General features: G+C 50.4%; 3 protein-coding genes across 7 annotated transcripts; all 3 read left to right on the forward strand.

Moving 5' to 3' along the window:
* The first annotated feature begins 354 nt into the window (after positions 1–354).
* Positions 355–15,375, forward strand: SFPQ (splicing factor proline and glutamine rich). 5 transcript variants are annotated; one of them, XM_062014265.1, is made up of 14 exons: positions 355–1,143; positions 1,507–1,695; positions 1,790–2,091; positions 2,202–2,297; positions 3,600–3,796; positions 4,069–4,153; positions 4,441–4,558; positions 4,771–4,819; positions 4,899–5,020; positions 7,672–10,860; positions 11,919–12,469; positions 14,021–14,065; positions 14,345–14,419; positions 15,297–15,375. In XM_062014265.1, the coding sequence occupies exons 1-10, from the start codon at positions 493–495 to the stop codon at positions 7,807–7,809; spliced, it is 1,947 nt and encodes a 648-aa protein (XP_061870249.1). In that variant the 5' UTR covers positions 355–492; the 3' UTR covers positions 7,810–10,860; positions 11,919–12,469; positions 14,021–14,065; positions 14,345–14,419; positions 15,297–15,375. The 5 variants fall into 5 exon arrangements, with proteins under 5 accessions (XP_061870249.1, XP_061870250.1, XP_061870247.1 ...); XM_062014266.1 differs by having other exon boundaries at positions 7,672–12,469; positions 15,077–15,375; XM_062014263.1 differs by having other exon boundaries at positions 7,672–12,469.
* A 2,504-nt stretch (positions 15,376–17,879) lies between these two features.
* On the forward strand, positions 17,880–18,908 carry TMEM35B (transmembrane protein 35B). The gene is made up of 3 exons (XM_062014268.1): positions 17,880–17,992; positions 18,202–18,382; positions 18,461–18,908. Exons 1-3 carry the CDS (start codon positions 17,885–17,887, stop codon positions 18,589–18,591), a joined length of 420 nt encoding a protein of 139 aa, XP_061870252.1. The 5' UTR covers positions 17,880–17,884; the 3' UTR covers positions 18,592–18,908.
* Positions 18,909–19,730: 822 nt separating this feature from the next.
* LOC133627674 (platelet-activating factor receptor-like) lies at positions 19,731–21,693 on the forward strand. The gene is made up of 2 exons (XM_062014285.1): positions 19,731–19,784; positions 20,509–21,693. The coding sequence occupies exon 2, from the start codon at positions 20,539–20,541 to the stop codon at positions 21,691–21,693; it is 1,155 nt and encodes a 384-aa protein (XP_061870269.1). The 5' UTR covers positions 19,731–19,784; positions 20,509–20,538.
* The last annotated feature ends 704 nt before the right edge of the window (positions 21,694–22,397 follow it).

Consider the following 22,397-nt stretch of genomic DNA (forward strand, 5'->3'; position numbering starts at 1 on the left):
CCCCGCTGCGGGCTGTTTCCCGGGGCCGCGCACCGCGTGGCCATGGCGGGCCGGGGGCCGAGCCAGCGGGTTCCCGCGCGACTGACTCCCCAGGCAGCCAATCACAACGGAGAGTTCCTGCCGTGACTTCGCCTCCCGCCGATCAAACCGACCAATCAGCACACGGGAGGTTAACGGATCATCCGTGCTAACATCGGTGGTCAAAGGAGCCAATCGTCAGGAGGCAGGTTCCTAGCCAATGAGATCAAAGAGTGAGCGGAATAGGGATACGCTATTGGTGGCTGTACCTATCAGTCATCGCCGCCGAGGCCGACGGTTGGCTGGCTTAGCGGAGGGGGTGGTTTCCGGGGGCGGGGAAACTATATTTGGGGCGGACAAAGACGGCGGCGAGGGTCGTCAGCTCGCCGCCATTTTGAGCAGCGGGCTGTGAGGAGCAGAAGCCGCGGCTGGAGCAGCTCCTCCTCCTCCTCCTCTTCATCCTCTTCCACCACCATGTCGCGGGATCGGTTCCGTAGCCGTGGCGGCGGCGGAGGCGGCTTCCACCGGCGTGGCGGTGGCGGTGGCCGCGGCGGCCCCAACCATGATTTCCGCTCTCCGCCGCCCGGCATGGGCATGGGCCAGAATCGCGGCCCCATGGGGGGCGGCCCGCAGGGCCCGGGCGGCCCGCCGGGCGGAGGCCCGAAGCCCGAACCTCCGAAGCCGCCCGCATCGACCTCTGCTCCGCCTTCTTCATCCTCTTCGTCCGCCGCCACCACCGCAGGGCCTGCCGGCAGCCAGGCCGGCCCGGGAGCGCCTCCGCCGTCCTCACTGCCCGCGGGGCAGCCGCCGCAGCAGCAGCCTCCGGTTTCGACGGCCTCCTCGGCTCCTTCCGGCCCGGGCGGGCAGTCGCAGCCCAAGCCGAGCCCCAGCCCCACCCCGACCGGCGGCCCTAAGAAAGGACAAGGACAGTCGCCCGGTGGCGGCGGGCCCAAGGGACCGGGCGGACCCCAGCAGGGGCCCGGCGGGCCGCACAAGGGCGGGCCGGGGCACCGCGGCGGGCCCGGCGGAGAGCCGCGCGGCCGCGGGCAGCAGCACCAGGGACAGCAGAGCCTCTCCTCGCAGCAGGGCTCGGGCGGCGGCGGCGGCGAGAAGCTCTCGGACGAGGTGAGTCATGGCCCCCTCCCCCCTCCCCGAGCCACAAGATGGCGGCGGCTGCGACGGGGCTCGGCAGCTCCGCGCGCCCGCGCCGCCATCTTGAGGGGAGGAGCGCGGAGCCGGGGGCCCGGGAGAGGGAGAAGCGAGAGGGGCGGCGGCGAGCGCGACGGGGACGCCGGAGCGAGATGTGCGTGGTCCTTAAGTGCCTAGGCAGCTTCCGAGCGCGGTCTTGAGGGGTGTTGTGGCAGCATTGGGTTTGTATTCGCCGGCGGTGCTCTCGACGGCCGTCCCGGCGGGAGGAGGCCGCAGCTTGGCGGTGCGGGCAGCAGGGCTGCAAGCAGTGATGGCTCGAATCGGTCTGCTTCTTTGTAGGGATTTAAAGCAAACCTCTCTCTTCTGAGGCGACCCGGGGAGAAGACCTATACTCAGCGTTGCCGCTTGTTTGTTGGGAATTTACCTGCTGATATAACGGACGAAGACTTTAAGAGACTGTTCGCCAAATATGGGGAGCCGGGAGAGGTTTTTATCAACAAGGGAAAAGGCTTTGGATTCATTAAATTGGTAGGCTTTCATGCTGTACATCCATCCGATTAATTCTCACACACTAGTAATTTACAACTTAGTTTTCTAAAACTGGGTCTCCACCTTTCCTCAGGAATCTAGAGCTCTGGCAGAAATTGCGAAGGCAGAACTGGATGATACCCCGATGAGGGGTCGGCAGCTTCGTGTTCGGTTTGCCACACACGCTGCTGCTCTATCAGTGCGTAATCTTTCACCCTATGTGTCCAACGAGTTACTGGAGGAAGCTTTTTCCCAATTTGGTCCAGTGGAAAGAGCTGTTGTGATTGTAGATGATCGAGGTAGATCAACAGGAAAAGGCATTGTTGAATTTGCATCAAAGCCAGCTGCAAGAAAAGCATTTGAACGGTGTACTGAAGGAGTGTTTTTGTTGACAACGTAAGTATTTTACTGCTTAGGAGTTTTGAGATGAGTAAAATTGTCAACTTCTAGTTTTACTGACATGGAGATTCTTCTAGAAAAGTAAAATGAGGATCTTTTTTGTTCAGAACTCCTAGACCAGTTATTGTGGAACCATTGGAACAACTGGATGATGAAGATGGTCTTCCAGAAAAGCTTGCTCAGAAGAATCCGATGTATCAAAAGTAGGCACTGTCTTTCTGTATAAGGAGTATACAGATGATGTTTGCAACTGCTGTCTCACACTTGGAAGGAGATGGAGTAATTTTTCAGAAATAGGCTTTGAATTTTGAGCGGTTGCCTCAGTTCCTGGGTTTTTGGTAGCAGTTTGTTTTTAGCTTATCACTCATTTGTGTAGTGTGTTCATTGGGCATTATGCAAGCAATGTTCTGTATCGTAAACAGGCCTCAATAGCATCCCAGTAACAGATGACTTTTGGTATACACAGAAACTCCTGAAAATCAGACTTCATCTGTTTGATCATCCTGTTGTTAACTGTCACCTCACTTAAGATGTAGCTCATGTTGTTGATCCCATGGGGAACTTAAAAACTGATGTTTATGATGTTAAATGAGAAACTAAGTAGCAATTCAACTAATTGCATGATTAATGAAAACTAGTTGCTGGTAGATTTGCCTGATGAAACTGACTGCTGGGTATAAAAGAGTAGATAAGAATCTGTAGGAGTCTTTTCATAAGAAGCAACTTTAGGTTGGGATGTGTGTATTAAATCTGTTTGTTGTAGAAATGTTGTATTTCTCCAGTTCACAAAAGGGAGTGTGGGGCTGAATCCAGTCAGTCCTGTTTGTATGACTGCTCAGAACTAGAAACAGTTCAGAAACAGTCTTTGAACACAGCATAGATTAATATGGTGTTCCCCAAGTGTTGATACTTTACATTGCTGATGTATGAAGGCTTTTGAACTTCCACTAATTACTGAATCACAGACAGTGGTTTCTTTGTTGGACAAACTGTTGGCCCTCAGGCACTCTGAAAATTATTTAAGTTCAAGTGAAGATTATTACTTGCCTTTACCACAAAATGCTTTGGGTAAGTTGGCACTGAAAAAGTCATCTCTCTGTGAGCTGTTTTAAGCAACTGTAGCTACCTGGACAAAGGCCTCTCTTGTTTGAGTATTCTGCACCTGGCAGTTGCCAGCAATGGAGTGTCTAAGGAAGTTAAGAACAAGATAAACATGCAGTAGAACTCTTTAAGTGGAAATATTTGCTTGGATGTGGCAGTGCAGGAGCCCTGTACTTGCTAGGGTAGTTATAGGATTTATACTAAATGCTACTATTGAAGCATGTAAAATGCTGGACTCTTGTCAGCATTCTGTCACAGCAAGTTTTCTATGACATGGCTGTGAGGTGGTATTTTCAAGGCTCATCTGATGTCCCCTGATACTTTTACTGTTCTGCTTGTCACCTTTTACATGACCTTCAGTGTCCAGGTTTGCCCAGTCTGAATGAGCATCTTGCTTTCTCCAGGGAAAGAGAGACTCCTCCTCGTTTTGCCCAGCCTGGCAGTTTTGAGTTTGAATATTCCCAGAGGTGGAAATCTTTAGATGAGATGGAAAAACAGCAGAGAGAGCAAGTGGCAAAAAACATGAAAGATGCCAAGGACAAACTTGAAAGTGAGATGGAAGATGCTTATCACGAGCATCAGGCAAACCTCTTGCGTCAAGGTAATTGGCTCTGAATTCTAGCTGATGGTTTTGCTTTGAGTGTTGGTGTAAATGTGTGACTGGAATAAATCCCTGTTCCATGCTGCTAACTTGAGAATTTCAGAGTTTAAAAATACCAACTGTTAAGTTTTGCAGCTTTTGGGGAAAGGAATTACGGTTAAGAGTAATGACACTCCTAAAGTAGCCATCTGGCTATAGTGCAGATGAGATGAATCTAATTCAAACCTGATGTGAGCTTGGGAAGTAGCTGCTGACAAGCTTCATTTCTGCAGACCTCATGAGGCGTCAGGAGGAGCTGAGACGTATGGAAGAACTCCATAACCAAGAGATGCAGAAACGCAAGGAAATTCAGCTGAGGTTGGTTTGGCTTTCACGGGGCTTTTTCTCTGTTACATTTCTTTCTCTTTTTTAAAATGATTTCTATATGAAAGTTTTTATTTTTCAAGAAACACCTTTGCTGCCTCAGTTTGTGTATGAGAAATTGAACTGCAGTGTAAGTTTTCCTCAAGTATTTGAGCATCATAAAAGTATCTCTTTTTTTCTCAATGTAATAATTTGGTGCCTTTTTAAATTGCTTATACAAGTGCTGCTGATGAGAAGTGTTGAGCTCCTGGGGTTTAACACATCTGCTTTGGGATGATCAGGCAGGAGGAGGAGCGTCGCAGGCGGGAAGAGGAAATGATGATCCGTCAGCGGGAGATGGAAGAACAAATGAGAAGGCAGAGGGAAGAGAATTATAGTAGAATGGGTTACATGGATCCAGTAAGTGAAATGATCATATTTCTTGGACACATCATCATGTTCAGGATTTCTTTGGATGTATTTTCAAGTTCGATGCTGTTGACTTCCTTTAGGTTAGATAATGTGATGTGTAGGTGAACTGGTTGTAGTTGGCTGAACATCTGCTTTATCTCCTGAAAGGTGTGGATTTCAGTAGTCTGTTCTCTGTGCTAAAAGCTGTTTCTTCTATGCAGAGAGAGAGAGACATGAGAATGGGTGGTGCCACCACAATGAACATGGGAGGTAAAGAATTTTTACATGATTACTTTGTGTGGTTAACTTAGAAATTGTCAGAATATGATTATTTATTTCTCTCTCTTAGATCCTTATGCTTCTGCAGCCCAGAAATTCCCACCTCTTGGAGGTGGTGGCGGCATAGGTTATGAAGCTAATCCAGGAGTTGGCCAAGCAGCCATAAGTGGTTCTATGATGGGAAGTGACATGGTAATGTATCCCGTGATGGCTTTAGTTTAGCTCGAGGGAAATGTTGTGGCTGGGAATTGAGTTCTCTACCAGTGTTTGGATGGTTGTGTGAATTCCACTGTTTAACTGCTGACTTTTCTTGTCAGGTATTCAATGTGAAGACTAGTGTGGCAGTATGTAATACTAGTTTAGCTCTTAACTATTTTGGTAGCTTACACAGTGGGAAGCTGTCTGTAAGTGAATTCAGATGTGCTGTTAAGCACATTTGCAATGAACTGACTTTATTGGACTCTGGAAATTCTGCGTCACTGTTAGGCTTGGAAGGATTTTTTTTTAATACATTCTAGAGAATCTTAACAAATTTCCTAATTTAAATTACATAACGTAGTAGCTTTTCAGCAATTTGACATTCTGTGTTTGTGGACAAGAGAGATATTTTTGTTCTCCTTTCCAATGTGTGACCCTGCATTTATTTTGGCCCTTCCAAGCCTAGTTAGGACTGATGCATGTTGGTATGGGTATGCTGTTAATTGAAAAATCTGCACTCACGTCTATTGAAGCAGCAGATTAACTTAGATAATCAATGGGAAACAGCATATCAGTTATTCTGGCTGCTGATGGAAGAGCAGAAATGCTGGTTTTTAGCTTTAGGTGTGCTCCAGTGATCCTTGACTGTAGCCATTTTGTAGTTCCTGTCTCACAAAGGAATGATAGCCCGTTCTTGTTGTCCTGTCTTGGGCATGACTATAGGCAGAGTTTGCTAAAGCTGTGGCATATCTCATGTTCTGAGGTATGTTTCCAAACTGTACAATTTTGGCACACTACATGTGTGACGGGCTTTGAGCCTGCTTGGTGTTACCACACTGAAGCAACATGGATGTAGATCAAAGAAATGCCTAATGGGTGGGATGGAAATCTGTTGGCTTAGGTGGCGACGTTACTGTGCTTCCACCCTCCTGAAATGGGTGTACACTCTGTAGCACAAGCTGAAAGAAATTATTTTTGGGTGGGGTTAGGCCTCTGGCTTAACATGGTGAGCTACCATAGTAGCTTGTCTCAAGTATCTTCTGCTTTTTTGGGAACCATATCTTTGGAATGATAACTTTGCAGAGCATCATTAATTCAGTAGACAGTGCCGTTGGCCTTAATGTATCTATATAATCTACTGATACTTAAGCAGTTCCTGAGTGTCCTGTGAGCAGTCAGGCAGTCTGTGGTGAATGCTGTGTACGTTTTTTTTCTCCTGAAATTCATGGTACAGGTGCATGCTGAACTTTGTGTAATCCTTGAAAACGGGATGTGGTCAAAAGGTGTGACAGTAAGATGGATTTAATTGCCTTGAGTTTCTTAGGATGGGGATCTCTGCCACACACTGCTGTCACAGTTACTGGGCTGATACCTTTTAAACAGAACTGGAGATAAACTTAAGCTGCCGTGAATTAGGCAGAAGAAACCTAGGTAACCTGTCTGAAATTCCTTTCTTGGAAGGGTGGAAACTAACTTCCAGAAGTCAAGAACTTGAAGTGTGAATTTTCAGTTGCAGATACCTTTTGTAACAAACAAGCTCCCATTGCTCTGTAACTCAGTAGTGGAAAACTTGCTTGAAATGAAAGTCTAAAAGCTGTCTCTGACTTTATAATCTGTCAGTTCTGTAGATTGAATGCTGATCACACCTGCTGATACAGTAACTGAATGAAGTACATGCAACTTAGAGGTACCAGTAAAAACACTTGACGTCTCTGCTTTATTGCAGGGTTACTTAGCTTTTTACATCCTGGTGTGAAACCTTTCAATGCTGTGAATTCTCCCAAGAGCCTTGTGGTGAAAGTGGGGTGGGAAGGGAGATACTGACTGGATGCACACAACCCTTGGTGCATAGTTCTAACCAGAAACACTGAATAAATTGTAGTTCCTTGAACAAGTTTTGCATATTATGCAGCAGCAGCAGTTCTGGAGTATGTGGGACTTTACCAAATGCAAGCCTTTTGATCGAGCAATTGCGTGGGTTAGGTAAATCACTGATCATTATAGCTTTTTTTCACTTTATTTTTTCTTCTTGCAATGCAGTAGTGCTCACAATCAGTTTTGGTTACTGCCTAAGGCCTCTGCAGTTTAGTCAGCAGACCGTAGTCTTAACCCCATCTTGAAAAGCACATGGTCTCTATTGCAGCACATGCCATTAACTGGTGAGTAGGCATTCTGTTTACAATGACATTTGATGAATGTCAACTCGTACTTCAGTGACCTGAAGATTGGTTTTCTGGCTAGGCTGATTTGGAAATGACAGTGATGTAATCTAAGCTTTTACTGCACTAAAGGTGAGAAGTTTGCAAGCCATTTGCATTAACTTGGTTGAAAATTGCTAGAGCTCATTTGGAAAAGTTGTTAATTCACATCTGCACTAATGCTTACATTTCTAGCACTGCAGGGAGGATCTGTTCTTTGTAACAGATGTATGAGAATGCATCAAGTGGGAACATACCTCAAGGCATGTATTTACAATAAACTAATTTTTAAATTACCCTTTTTTCCTTTCTATGTTCCCGGTACCTGTGGATCGGCTCAATGGTGATTGTATCGACGAACCTTGACTACGGAACCTTCTAAAAATATATACTTAACACACATGGACATCAACTACATATAATGAACTGTTAATTCTGTTCCAATAGCGTCCTGAACGCTTTGGGCAGGGAGGTGCGGGGCCCGTGGGTGGCCAGGGTCCTAGAGGAATGGGGCCTGGAACACCAACAGGATATGGTAGAGGGAGAGAAGAATATGAAGGCCCAAACAAAAAGCCCCGATTTTAGATGTGACCTGTAGTTTCATTCCAGTTTGTTTTTTGTCTGTCTTGTTTAGACACCAACTTTTTAATTCTTGCATTTTAGTAAGAAAGCTACGTTTTTATGGATGTTAGAAACTTACTGACCTAATATTTGTAAGTGGTCTGTTTGGGCGAGTACAATTTAATTATGTAATGCAGTGTTTCAAAACAAATTTAGCTGTTTTTTTTGATGTATAACGTCCCTAACTTGATGGCAGTGTACCTTGTGCCACTGAATTCCCAAAGTGTACCAACTTTTTTTTACTGTGCTTCAAATAAATAGAAAACTAAATGTAGTAGCTCTTCTTGCCATTCGTGGTTAAAACATACGAGGCTAAATACCACACCTCCTGCAGTAAACACAGTCTTGAGTAGAGGTCAAACTAGACCAGAGCGTGTGGAAGTGTGGTGAAGAGTGAGATCTCTTCCCCTGATGCCTCTAGCTAAAGATTGGGTCAAACAGTAGCCTAACCTTTCCCATAGGTGCAGATTTTTTTTTTTGAGCATTAATTGTGCTGCAATAAGGAAGCAAATGGAAATCTTGCAAGTGCTGTCAGATACAGTAATTCAAGCTACACTGCAAGCAGTGCAGTATGTAATGAATTTCCTCCTGTAGCTATGGATAACGGGTGGTGGGATGGTAGCTCTTAACCACCTTGGCAGTTACTGCTTGGAATCTTTTTAAAGACTTTAAGCAGAAGACTAGCAATGGTTATTTTAAAATAAATTCATAGAATGACTTGTATTGGCTGACTTCCTGACTAAAGGATTGTTAATGTGATATTTATATGCTCTTAAGCTGTCTTGAGATTACAGCATCTGGCCTTGCTCCGTATTGTATACCTGAAATTGCTTGGCAAAAAGACCAGAAGCATTACTCGAGTGATTAAGTCCTCCTGCTAATTGAGTGGGCTAATCTGCATAGATCAGAATACAGTAATTTGTGTTATGGGGGACTGACTGCAGGAACTATTCTTAAATCGTGTAGCTGGTGGGCAAATCCTAAAATCCTGTCTGTAAAATACAGAAACTAGCTTGCTTGCATGATGGTTATTGCTTTTTTATTATTGATGTTTGGAGATAATGCATCTAAAGTAGTATCTGAATCTGGAGTTTAATAGTTAACACGACGCAGTACAAATAAACTCCCTTTAAGGTTCTTTTGTAGAAGACTTGATGAATTCGTTAGCTTGCTGTTCATTTCATTAAGCCACAGAAGAATTTCAAAGCATTCTGGACTCATTGATAAGGTAGCTGCTTTGCTTATTATTACATTGTACCAGATAAGCTGGGAACGTGACTTCCCAGCGTAAAATACCTTGGTGTTAAGGCAGGATACATCAACCTGCTTGGCACAAAGTAGGTAAACTTATTTTATCTGTACCTTCACATGATTCCCCAGCTGCTGAGCATTCTGTGAGTAGCTTTAATCTTCCAAAGATCTTTTCCATTCCTTGTGCTAAGCATTGGCTAATTCTAAATTCTATGTCAAATTTTCTCTTTTTAGTGTCAGTAGTATTTAAGGGAGCAGATGATCCCTCTTGAAGTACTCTGAGTGCTGTTACTCCTTAAATGAAAACAAAATAGCATGATGTGAAATGCTGATACCAGGTAACACTGACTTGAAGCGCACTAAAGAGCCACTCAGCTTGTTTGGTGGATGCTTCTTATCACCCCACAAAAGTTTGGGAGTTGATGAACATGTTACAACAACGAATTGCTATTCAGGAAATTCCCAATTGGCAGTTCCTAATCTGTGATCAAGTTAATTTGGGAGAACTTTGGATACTTTAGTTTAAAAAACATCAGTACCGATGCAATTTGCTTTATTGAAGTAGTGTTAACTGATGCCTGTGTTCTCTGGAAGGGTGTTCGTGGGACACCCACCAAAGGTGAAGGTGTCTGAGATGGGCCATTCTGAACATAAACATTAAATTAATTTCTTTTTCAGTTTATTTTTCAGATTACATGTCATTCTTTATTAAAGAGATGCTGGTGCATATCCCTAAAGTATGTTCTTTTGTAGTTCTGTAACTTGGAAGAGTTGAAGGATGCTGATGTCCTTGTACCTTGCAGAGGTTGTCTTTTGGTACCCCTGTTTTGTATGTAAGCTCCTGTTGCTAGGTATCAAAAATAGCAAACCCATGATGAGTAAACCTACTGAAAGATTTGGCAGTTTTCAAAACATCTGAAAGTTTGGTTACCTCTAGCTTTGTCGTAGCTGCAGAAGCAGAATCGCTAAAACAACTTCTGCTTTGAGTTGCATGGATTAAACAGGCATACAATTAACTAGCCAACTTCTTTTCAAGACCATTTAAAGGTGGTGTCTTAAAAGCTGGCGAACATGTCAACTTGAGACATCTGATAATGTGGGAGGTGAGAGAGTTACGTTCCTTTGAGCGGTTCCTATGAGGTTTTGGACTTTTTTTTTCCCTCCATAAAAGGAGATTTATGTAATTGAATCTTTTAAACAGCATTTAGAAAAGTGCTTTGTTGGTCAGACCTGTTTTTGGATGGTCTGGATCAACATGACACATTTTTGTACTGGACTTTGAGGACATTGGCTGTTGCAATTTAGTTTCCTTTATCAAAAATGAGCCCATTTGGACACTTGGATCTCTAAAACCTGCAGCATGGTAGAAACTGGTATTGTTATACACTTATCTTCACGCTTTCTCAGAAATGAGTACAGAATAATCTTGCCTTCTGGTGTAGACACATGACACTAATCATTTATACAGCTGATGAGAAACTGAAACTGCTTTTGAGATTTTGTGGTATTTTTATGGTAGAAAAGAATGATCTTGGCTTCTCCTTGGCAACCATTTACTGTGGCAGCAAGTTTTTTGCTGGAGCTTGAGACTGCAATTTACACTTTAAAAAAACAAAACTAGTGGCCTGCTACATAACTGCACTTAGCCAGCATTTCTGCAGTTCATAACTGTGAGGAACGTAGTACCACAAATGGCAATGGACATTAGGACCCGGATGTAGTATTCCTGCTTGCTCCAAGATTCTCATTGCCGACTGCGTACAGGTAGGTAACAAGCAATATAATATAACTTGGTGACTTTCTATGTAATCTTATACTGTGGGTATTCTGACATCACACTTCTGACTGTGGAATTACAGTGCAGCACTCTTCCATACCTGTATGTTAAGCTTGCATCAAAGCTTGCGTGGTTTTCGGTTTTTAAGCTTTGTCTTGTTCAGAGTCGATGAGCAACTTACTGTGATTCTTAGATCAGGACGTTCAGACCCGATTCCTTTGTACGTACGACTCGGCTTGGGTGGATTTTCCTTAGTTCCGCTATAACGAAGATGTTCTTAAGAGTTGAGCTCTGTGGGGAAGAGGGAATGTGATCTTACTCTCACTTAACTAGTCAACTAGGTGCTCTCAGTGCCTAGTTAAGGACTGTTTAAATTCATAGTGCCTGTCTGCAGCGCATCCCTTTGTAGAGTCTTGGCTGGCTAGGACATGCGGTAGTAATCACACTCTGGCCTCGTGTGCACTACGTGAGAGTCACTTCAAGCTTGCTAAAGCAGTCAGCTTTCAGCCTGATGTGCAATGTTTTTTTCTTTGAGGACGTACAAATGAGTGCTTGAATGAATAATCCCCGTGAGTAGTTTCCTAGAGCCTATTGGACATTTCAGTTTGTCTTTATTTTCATCTTTGATTGACAGGCATAATACATTCCTCTGCCTAATTGACAGTGATGAGATTCTGTATTTTCTGCCTCGTAGAGTCTTCTTGGTAGTGTAATGCTCAATTTAATTCTTCATCAGTCTTTGGGATGTAATTCTAAACTCTTCCATTGCTAGAAATACCAAATGCAGTGTTTCAGGATGAACATGCTTTAACGTTCCAGACATCCAGACAAGCTGATCTCTCCTGCTCTTTGGTGTTAGCTCTTGAGCCTGCGTTTCAAGGTCCCTTGTTTTTCAGCACATGATCTAGCTCTTGTCTGATGCTCAGTTTATTTCAGAGGTGTTGTAACATGGGGGGTTTTTTTCTGCTTGTTCTGCAAAGTTCTGCTTTGCATACTTGTTTCTGGTATTATTGACACATCTGGACCCTTCTGTGTTATCTTGCAGGCAAGACTCTTGCTGGTGACCAGGGGATCTGCTGGACAGCCTTGCCCTCTGCTCTAGCTCTCTTTCCATATTCCATCGAATGCTTGAAGTAGCAGCTGCACTTTCAGATCATAACAACAGGTCTTTGGTTACACCACAGTGAGTGTAGCCAACCTCTAGCTAGTCAAGCAGTGACACTGCTTGTTGCAAAGTGAGTTTGGCTTTTTATGGTGGCTTAACTGTTACCTGTGACTAGAATTCAGTAGCAAAAACTGAAGGCAGTGTGTGTGCTGTCATGTAGCAAAACCGGAATTATTAATCTTTAAACCAGTGCTCAGATCTGACTAGTTTTTTTTTTCCAGTGTGCTCTGGATACTTGACCTGCAGGAATGTTGTGGAGGGGTTACTGGCACATCTGCCTCGTTCTATGTACTTGAACTAGCAGGTTTTTGACACTCTTGGAGCAAGCAATCTGTGGCTGAACCATGGGTCTCCTACCAGCTCTGACTGTCTGCAGTAATGAAACTTGGTGTGGTAGCTGACTTAATAGCAAATAGTCATGTCTGCTCTAGGTCAGTCTGTAACAAGTGGGTACAAGAAATGACATTACAGTGCTCGCATTGTGTTTCATCTTGGTTTTATATGTGTGTGATAATACACTTTTTCTCAAAAGCTTACCTGAAGCTCAGAAGTGTGGTGTCAGAATACATATGCGTGACCTTTGAGGCCCTCAGGTCCAGATACTGGTGCTGTCAGGAGAGAGCACAGCGTGTATGGGGGCTTTACTGTAACATTAAGCATACAAAGTGTTGATTTGCTTGCAGTTCTCCCCATAGCTAAACACAGAGGCCTGTGAGTAGTTTTAGGACTCGAGCAGTAATGGGGTTGCATGTCTCTGTTAATCATTGCCAGCTGCAGTGACATGATCAGGAAGGCCAGTGTCTTTTTTCTTTGGTGGTTGTTCCATTATGTTAAACGAGGCTGAGCATGTTGGAAAGGAGGCATAAAAAGTATGCTGCTCTGGGTAATGACTTGGCTTCTTCCACTTAACTAGCAAGCTTGGAATCAGCTAATTAGCTTCAGATTCTTTTTTTTCTCTCTCCATACCAGTTAGTGGGGCTGTAAATAGCTGTTTACTGGAAAAGGAAAAAAAGGGAGGATTGGCCTTCTCCCACCTCTGTCATTGCTGCTAGATAATGATTGACACGATAGGACTTGGCTGTGCAATCCCGCAGTGGTCTGTGATACCCCATCTCTATAAATGTTGCTTCTGAACACCAGTACTGAAGAGCTAACTGGGGAGGGCTGGGGAGGAGTGTGGCTACAAGTGAATCTGGAGTGGTTTAAAAAAAAAGATGCACAAAGATATAGTATCCCTTATGCATGGTGTTTGTTGCTATGGCATAGAGAACAAAACGTGCATACTCTATGCTTCTGTTCCTGAGGGCCATGATAAAACCCAGGTGGTGGGTTTGAGACTTAAACTTTGCCCTGCCTGGTCCTATCCCATTGTGACCATAGTGTGATTTACCTCTCAACCTGAGGTGTGCACAGAACCTTGTACTGCATCCCCAGCTGCTGACCATCCCAGTTTGCCCTCAGCTTAGTCCAGGGCTGGCTCCTCAGAAGGGGAAAGTGGCGTTGAGGAAATCAGAGTGACAGTGCTGACCTCCCTTTGGCTTCTGAAGCACTTCTGGGGTTGTTAGGAGTCCAAGGCCACTGTGCTCCTTCACCAAGGGGAAGGAAGAGGGCATTGCTACAGGAGACAAAGTAGGGTAAAACAGTTGAAGTAGCTTGACAAAACTGAATGCCTTCACATAAGGGATAGTATACCTCTGGCTGCAATCAAACCTCATTGTCTCAGACTGGTGGTTTACGGTTTGTGCTCAGACGAGGTGCAGTTCAGCCAACTACCTGCCTGTTCCTTCATCTCTTCACAAGTGCTCAGGCCAGCCTATTTCTGCCCCTTACTCTTCCACTTAATAGTTTTGGAACAATCTGTAAATTCTCCCCTCGTAACTAATCAGTCCATGTATCTTAAAACCTTGTTTTTAAGTTAGTTTTGAAAAAATGGCCAGACTTTTGTGTGTGTGACTATAATAACTTTAGTTGTTATCCTTTAGGTGAAGATGAAAGCTGAGTGAAGCCGGAGTGCTCATCTGTGGGAAGTAAGCATAACTCCTGCTCTTGTTCTGAATGGGTGGAAACAGTAAAAGCTTCTGATGTTCAGTTCTCTTGAGTAACTTGGAATTGGTGACTGTTGAGAAATGGGTATGAGAGAATACATGAACTGTGTAGGTAGAGCTTGCTGCCTGCTGTGAGGCACCCAGATTCCATCTGGGCTTGATAGCTTGGCAGCAGTTTAAAAATTACCTTTCTAGGCATGGGTTTGTACAAAAGATGACACAATTGCTGTGGGGATAACATGGGAATGGTTTTTTTTCCAGTTCAGGAGCTGAGCATGAGCACATCCAGCACGATGCCCAGTGAAACATGGAGGGACCAAGATAACAAGTGCACAAGTAAGTAGTTGCTGTCCTTACACTGCTAACAGTAGCCCATTGCCCTGGGATGTCTTATGCAGTCCCTGCCTGAGGTTTGCCCTTGACTAATCTCAGCTTTATGTAAAGTTCTGAATCTTTCTCTTGTAGAGCCAAGGTGTAACCACTTATCAAAGCTTTTCATCCCTCCAGCATCAAATAAACTCTGTCTTTTGAGTGCCAGAGGTGGTCAAAGGAGAAATAACTATTTCTGCATTCAGGCTCTGGGGGAGGTGGGTGGTTGTCAGCAAGGAGGAAGGGCAGCAGTAGAGTAGCTGCTTCTCAAATGTTAAACCCACTGAAAGTTGTTAAATAGCTTTTTTTTTACTGTTCCTGAATTATTGTAATGAACATCATGCTTTCAAAATAACCTGGAATATAAATCAGCAGATGCAAGAGCACAAGCAGGTAGCAGTTTAGGGAAATAAACTGACTTGCAGAGCTGGAATTGGTGACATTTTCCATCTACTTTATCACTGAAACTACAAGAGGGAACTTGAGATATTTAAAATCTTGTGTGAAGGGGAGAATGCAGAGTGCTGGGTAAGTAGAGCTTAGGTGTGCCATGGCTGAGCTGGTGAGGCAGGAGGCAGTGAATTCCTGTTGGGCTCTGTGATGTGACCCTGCTCTTGTGTCTAGGGCAGTACAACACAGAGCCATTCCAGACCTTTGAAATGGATGAAATACATGATAATGTGAATCTTGTTCATTTAATCTCAAGTCTGACATGAGAACTTAAGATCCTGGAGTCCATTTGACAGACTCAGGGCCTGTTAATGCGCCAGTTCCATTTCCATCTCAGAGTGATTTCTGCTGGTATTTTTCATCCTCTTGTTGACTCTGTGCTTTGCACTTGCAGAAGAAGAAAAGTCTGAATACAGTGAAGAGGAGCCAGGAACAGACAATTCTAGAAAATAAAATGCTTCTGTTTTGTATAAGTGACTTGTGTTTCATTCCAGAGTGCTTTCAGTGAGCCAGGTGCTTGGCATCATGTGTAGATGGGACACAAGTGTGCTTTGGGTGGTTGGCTTCTGCTCTGATCTGTGAGGAGCATGTGAAGGATAACAACTGGAAAATCTGCCATGCACAGTATTCTTCCTGCTGGGATCGTGCCTTGCTCTTGCTCCAGTGTTCACACTCAGCTGTATTCCTGATCATTGTGTAGCCTTCTAAATGGATACCTTGATTGCTTTTATATGCAAATTACACTTGCTCAGTCCTCCCCCAACCTTGAGTGCCCTGCTGGGTTTGTAGATCACAGGATGCTGAACGAAAGCCAGCACCTTCCTGGTTTTAATGGTTTTCTTGGTGATGACTCTGGTACTTAAGCCTGAGATGCCAAAGTTAGAGTTCTAAAAATAAATGGGATTTATGCAGTGAAGTCATGTGAAATATCCAGGACATGTCTGGTGGTGCAGGGTTAGTGCCTGCCTGGATTTCACCTCCCAGTGTTTGCTTCCCTCAGAGTTTCATTAGTGCAACAAGAATGAGGCTGGTTGGAGCTGCTGCAGCTGCCTTGCTGCTGGCTCTGGTGTGACAGCCCTGAGGTAGCTGGGAGGAGGAGGAGAAGGAAGGACTCTGGCAGCCTCACAGCCCTGAGCAGGATGGGGTTGTGTTTAAAAGCTTCTGGCTGCTGCTTGTAACTGTCTGGGGCAGCTGAGCTGTGGGGTGCTGGATTATCTCTGAGGAACTTCTCTGGTTTGATGAGCTCATGGTACTGTCCAGATCCCGAAAAGGCCCCAGCAAGGGCTGGGTGTGCAGTTCCTCAGCAGCTGCACTGCATGGGGCTGTGTTTCAGTGCCTTTGTCTCCACAGCTGCTGCAGCCTTCTTTCCCCTCCAGTTCTGTCATTTGCTGGTAAATTGTCCTCATTTCTTTTCCACTGTTCCAGCATGAAACCCTTCCAGCCTGAATGCAATTGCAGCGTTCAGCCTGCTGAACTTGACCTCCAGCTCCCTTTGGAAGCAAACTGTTTTGCTTTCTCTGTTCAAAGGGATGGGCATTGTCTGGCAGCTTTTCCTCTGAGGACTGGGGCATTGTGGTGGGGTTTTGTCCTTGGGCTGCTAAGGCTGGTTGCCTGGCTCCACCCCAGCAGGTACGAGGTAGCAGGGTCAGTGATGGTTGTGCTTGGGCAGGCTGCGGGGAGGGGCCCTGGGCTCAGCCCTGGCTCCAGGGGAAAGGCAAACACGCTGAAATGGTTTTGCAATGTTTGCACTACAGCCCAACCTTTGTCCTGGTGCAGAGGAGCCTCTGCAGGGGGTAAAACCTCGCTGCTGGAGCGAGGAGTTGCGTTTTAAGCTGAAGGAAGATGGTTTCTGCAGGTGGGTGTCTGCCTGTCTCCCTGAAAACAAACCTGGGAGCAGTGGCAAACCCTTCCTGCAGTAACACTGTGCTGGAGCTCTGCTCCCGTGCCATGGTGTGAGCACACAGAGCTGCAGCAGTCTGCTCTTCAGAGTCTGGCCTTTATAAAACCCTTTTTCTTCATAAGAGCCTGTGTGAGACAAAAGAAGCTGCAGCCTGACCTGGGCCTGCCTCATGTTGTGCCTCCTCAGGCCCTCTCTTGTGCCAGGCCACAGCCACCTTTCCCCAGTGTCTCAGCCAGGGCAGAGACTGAAACAGGCCAGAGGAGCACAGGGAAGGTGGCAGCTGCCTCCTGGAGACACAATCATAGAATCTGTATGGTTGGAAAAGTCCTGCCCTCACCCAGCCCAGCACTGACCCCGGCCCTCAGCTCCACGGCTTTGAGATCCCTCCAGGGCTGGGCAGTCCCCCAGCTCCCTGGGCAGCCCCTTGTGCTCCAGCCCCTTCCCCAGCTCTGTGCCCGGCTCTGGCCCCGCTGCAGCCCCTCAGTGTCCCTGTGGCAGTGAGTGAGGGGCCCAGCACTGACACAGCCCTGGAGCTGCAGCCTCACAGGGCCCAGCACAGGGGACAGTCCCTGCCCTGCCCCTGCTGCCACCCCACTGCTGATCCCAGCAGGCTGCCCTTGGCCTTCTCGCCCCCCTGAGAGCCAACAGAAGGAAATCCTTTCTGCAGCTGCCCCCCTGCCCCGACCTGTCACTGCAGCCCCGCACCCATGGCCCTGCACAGCCGGAGCCGGGACCCTTCCCGGGTGCTGCGCGGAACCCACGAAGCCCCAACAACGCGGGTTTGGGGTTTTTCTTCCCATATTGTTTTTACCCGGCGCTGTTTCGCTGGGAGGACGGTGCTGGCCGGGGATCACAGCCCCGAGGCGTGTGTGCGAGGGGTGTGACGCTGCAGCGCCCAGCACCCCCCGGCCGGATCGGGCCCGGCGGGGGCTGCGGGGGCCGGGTCGGGCCCGGAGGGGGCTGCGGGGGCCGGGTCGGGCCCGGCGGGGGCTGCGGGGGCCGGATCGGGCCCAGGCCCCGCGCGGCCGCCCCTCCCCGCCGCTCGCCCCGCCCCGGCCGCGTCCCGCCGCTCCCTCCCCGCCATGGCGGCGGCGTTCACGGCCCTCCGCGTCCTCCTCGGGCTCTTCTTCCTGCTCACGGGCGTCCTGAAGCTCTCCGACCAGCTCTCGGTCGACCTGCACCAGCACATGGTGAGCCCGGCCAAGGCTGCGGGGCGGGGGAAGGCTCGGGGGGTGCAGGGCTGAGCCCTTGTGGGGACTGAGCCCTCTGGGGTGAGCAAGCCTGAGCCCCTTGGAATGCAGGACTGAGCCTTTCGAGGGAAGGGGCTGAGCAGACCCTGCCATAGGGGCCGTGTGCCCCCAGGCTCAGGGCAGCTCTGCTCTCCTCCTGCCCTTTCCAGAAGTCCCAGTTCGTGCGGTTCGCGGAGGTCTTTCCCCTGAAGGCGTTTGGGTTGGCGCTGGAGCCGGGCCGGTACCTGGAGGTGGTGGGCTGGACGGAGGCGGTGGCTGGGCTGCTGCTGGCCATCGGGCCCCAGCTCCTGCAGGAGATCAGCAACTTCGTGCTCAGTGTCGTCATGATCGGTGAGAGCGAGTGGGTACCTGCCACCCCTGAGACCCTCGGGCAGGGACCCCAGTTCCCTCACTCTGCCCCTCACCCAGGTGCCATCTACACGCTGCTGGTGCTGCGGGAGCCGCTGGCCATGTGTGCCCCGGCCACCCTCTGCCTCGGCCTCCTCCTGCTGCTCAACATCCGAGGGTACTCCGACCCCCCCAAGCCCAAGTTCGAGTGAGCAGAGGCTCAGCCGGTGGGAAGCAACGTCCTGATGGTATTTTGGGGGGTTGGCAGCGCTTCCCTCGGGGTAATGTGCTGCTGAGGTGCGGTGTGTCCTCTCCTGCTGCTGGGGCCCTGCTGCTGGTTGTGTCCATGCTGTGGGCCCCAGCCCGGTGCTTTGGGACAGTGGCCATGGCCCTGACGCTGCTCCGGCAGCTCCGTTGCTAAACTCGCACAAGGTGCCCAGCTCCTCCCAGCGTTTGGCCATGCCAGGCTGGGGCTGGCTCTGCTCTCCCAGGGGCTTTTGTGTTTTGGAATAAAGCCTCTTGTTTTTCACGTTTTGGCTTCCCCTATTTATTTCTGCCTCCTGCCACGCTGAGCCACAGGGGCTGAGGGGATGTCCCATGGCTGGGGCAGGCCTGGGGACAGGCAGGAGCTGGTGGCAGCTGGTGTGGAAGCAAACAGACAATGAGGAGAGTCTGGGCCCTGGATGGGCACAGCCAACGTGGACTCCAAGGTCACATCTGAACCCAATGCAAGGTGGCTGGGATGGCTGTGGGGGGAGCAGAGGGGATACAACAGCCCTGTACCCCCAGCAGACCCTGAGCCACCTTGGGGTGACAGCTTTGATGTCCCAAAGGAGCATCAGCAAATTGCAGGGCCATGCAAAGCAGCAAGTCAGATGCTCACAGAGGTTGAGGAGAGGCCCGGGGTGCTGCTCCCCCTGAATCCAACTTTGAAGCCAACAAAAGCACAAAGAGCCAGGGGGAGGCAGATTCCAGCTTTGATCCCTTTCAGGGCATCCCCTTCTCCCCTCAGCTGCTGGGTGTGGAAACTTGACCCTCCACTGCTTTCATCCCAGCGTGGGTGGGAAAAGGGCCCTGGGAAAGGGTCCTAGATGGGGCTGGGGGCATGCAAGAGGGGGCTGTCCCTGCCAGCACCAGTGCAGTCAGCCCCCCTGCCGACCCCCAGCTCCCGGCTTAGCACGGCTCCAGCCGGGAATCCCCCGTTACATACACACGCAGGTGCTCTCCTCACTCCAGCTGCCACCCCGCAGGCACTGACCCCCACGGGGGCTTGGGATGCTGTGTGGGGGGTTGGATCAGACAGCTCCTGCCTCCCTCATCACTTAAAGCCTTCCCCAGCCTGGCTGTGAGGAGACAGTGAGGAGCTGCTGGAGGGGACGCAGACGGTCCAGCCCAACCCAGTGGGGTAAGTAACCAGCTTGGGGTGGGTGAAATGGAGCATCCCCTGTGCAAACAGGGCTGTGGGGAAGGAAAAGGAGCGGGGGGGGGTCTGTTGAGGGAGCCAGAGGCTCCTTGGGGGTTCTGCAGAACAACTGAAGCCCGCTATGGATGAGCCCTGAATCCCTGCCCAGGCTCAGCAGCTCACACCCTCCATGCTGTATGTGCCCAATCCTGCCCTGCTGTGCTGGAAAACACCCTCTGAGTGACTCAGGGGCTGAGGTGTGGGCAGGTGGTGACAGGAGGGGAAACAGGAGCATCCCTGGGCTGCAGCCATTGCAGCACAATGTGGTTTTCCATGGCCAGGACGGGGTGACAAACCCACCCCCCACAGGGCTGGGAGTGCGGGGGGGCTGCTGGCCTCACATTTGTACCCCTCTCCCCTCCCCCATCCATTACCAGGGTCTCTCCGCTGCAGTGGGTCACTGTGCCGTGGGTGGGCTCCGTGGGGGGATTTGGGGTGGCCCCAGCAAGCGCAGGGCTGCGTGGGAGGTGTTAAGCCCTGCAGCTGCCAGCTGGAGCCAGCCCAGCACCCGCGGGTGCCGCCGGCCGCGGCTCTGTCCCTCTGCCGCGGTGCAGCTGCGCCTGCCGCTCCCCAGGGAGCCCTGGCCACGCGCCCCGGGGCTGCTCACGGCGTGGGGGGACACGGCTGGGGCTCAGAGAGGGACCCAAACCCCCTCGTCTCCTTTGAGGAGCCGTTAGAGGCTGGACCCCTCCAGAGGATGATGGCATCCCAGCGTGGAGGCTCTGCCCGTGGTGCCCAGGTGCCAGCTGGAGAGGTTGTTCTGTCTGAGTCCATGTCCCTTCCCTGTCCCCCCGGGGCTGTGACTGGGGCTGTGCCATTGACTGTCCCCTCGTCTTTGCAGGAGCCTGGGATGAACAGCTCGGCTCCGGGGCCGCTGCCAGCGGGACACCCTGGCGAGTGCGTGCCCAGCGACCCGGTGCAGTTCCTGCTGGTGCCTGCTGTCTACTGCCTGGTGCTGTGCGTGGGGCTGCCGAGCAACCTGCTGGCCTTGCTGGTTTTCCTGCAGAGCGGCAAGGTGAGGAAGGCCATCCGCATCTACCTCATCAACCTCACGCTGGCCGACATCCTCTTCAACCTCACCCTGCCCCTCTGGATCCCCTATTACCTGGCTGGGGGGAACTGGTTGCTCTCAGAGGCCGCGTGTCGCTTGGCCGGGGCCGCCTACTACCTGGCCACCTACAGCGCCGTCACCTTCATGGCTCTGATCGGCTTCAACCGCCTGTGCGCGGTGCGTGCGGCGCGGCGGGAGCTGCCGCTGACGGGGCGCCGCGGGGCCGTGCTGGCCTGCGCCCTGGCCTGGCTGCTGGGGCTGGGCTGCGCCGTGCCCACGCTGGCCACACGGCAAACCTTCCCCTCCCGGGACGGGGCCACGGGCTGCTTCGAGCAGCACGGCCGGCAGCGCGCCTACGCCTACGCCACGGTGGGCTTCTTCGCCGCCGCCTTCCTGGTGCTGCTCGGCACTTACGCCTCCATCGCCCGCTCGCTCTCGGCGCCCGCCGCCTCGCCGGGCTCCCACCGGCGGCAGGCTCGTGCCATGGTGCTGGGGATGCTGCTGGTCTTCGTGGTCTGCGTGGCACCTTACCACGTCACTCTGGCCCCCTGGGTGGGCAGCCAGCCCCCAACGCCGCTCTGCGGGCCCCCCGCCGCCCTGGACGTGCTGCACGCGCTGAGCGTGGCCCTGCTCAGCCTCAACAGCTGCCTCGACCCTCTCGTTTATTGCTTCTCCATCCGGCGTTTCCGCGCCGACCTGGGACGGACCCTGCGCGGGATCGGCCGCTGCCTCCCGCTGCGCCCCCCGGCCCCCGCCGCGCCCGTGCCCAGCGCCCGCACGTCCTCCTGCGCCTCCTCGTAGCGGGGTGGCCGCTGGGGTCGTCTGTGGCACCCGGCTGGGATTGAAGGGGAGTGCGAGGGGAGCTGTGGCTCCGTGCAGCCCCCTCCTTCTCCTCCCACCGCCTCTCTGCTCTCTGCGCATCCTCGCGAGCCCACGGATTCTGTTCTCGCACGGATCCTGCCCTCCGTGCTCACAGGAGGCTCAGCCAGCAACGGGGAGCTGAGCTGCATGGGACATGGTGAGACAGGGTGGGGAGGGGTGCCCAGGGGTTGCTGTTCCCTCCCAGGGGTCTCCATGCACCCCTGTGGCATGAGCTGGGCTACCCAGGGAGGCTGCCTGATGCCATCCTGCAGCGTGCCCGAGCCTGGCACCTGCATCCCCCCTGCTCTCAGTCGGCATTAAAAATGAACAAGCCAAAGGCTTCCCCAGTCTCTTTACTGGTGGGCACCTGCACTGCACAGCGAGCAGCGCCAGGGCCGCTCCTCCACTGGGGCAGGGCTGGGAGCAGGCAGCCCCCAGCCTCAGCTCAGCCCTGCTCCTGCAGCAGGGGCCTGTGCCGGGGTGAACACAGGGGCTGCTGCCCCCCTGCCCCAGCCCCTGCCCACGGGTGGGTGGCCGTGGTGCGTGCTGGCCCTGCACTTGCCACCCACCTTCCTGGCGAGCCCTGGCGCAGGGCGAGGGCGGCGGTGCCAGCTCAGGGTGGTGGGCAGCCGTGTGGGTGGAAG

Source organism: Colius striatus, chromosome 24 (genome assembly GCF_028858725.1).
Source record: "Colius striatus isolate bColStr4 chromosome 24, bColStr4.1.hap1, whole genome shotgun sequence".
In the NCBI taxonomy this organism is placed as follows: domain Eukaryota; kingdom Metazoa; phylum Chordata; class Aves; order Coliiformes; family Coliidae; genus Colius; species Colius striatus.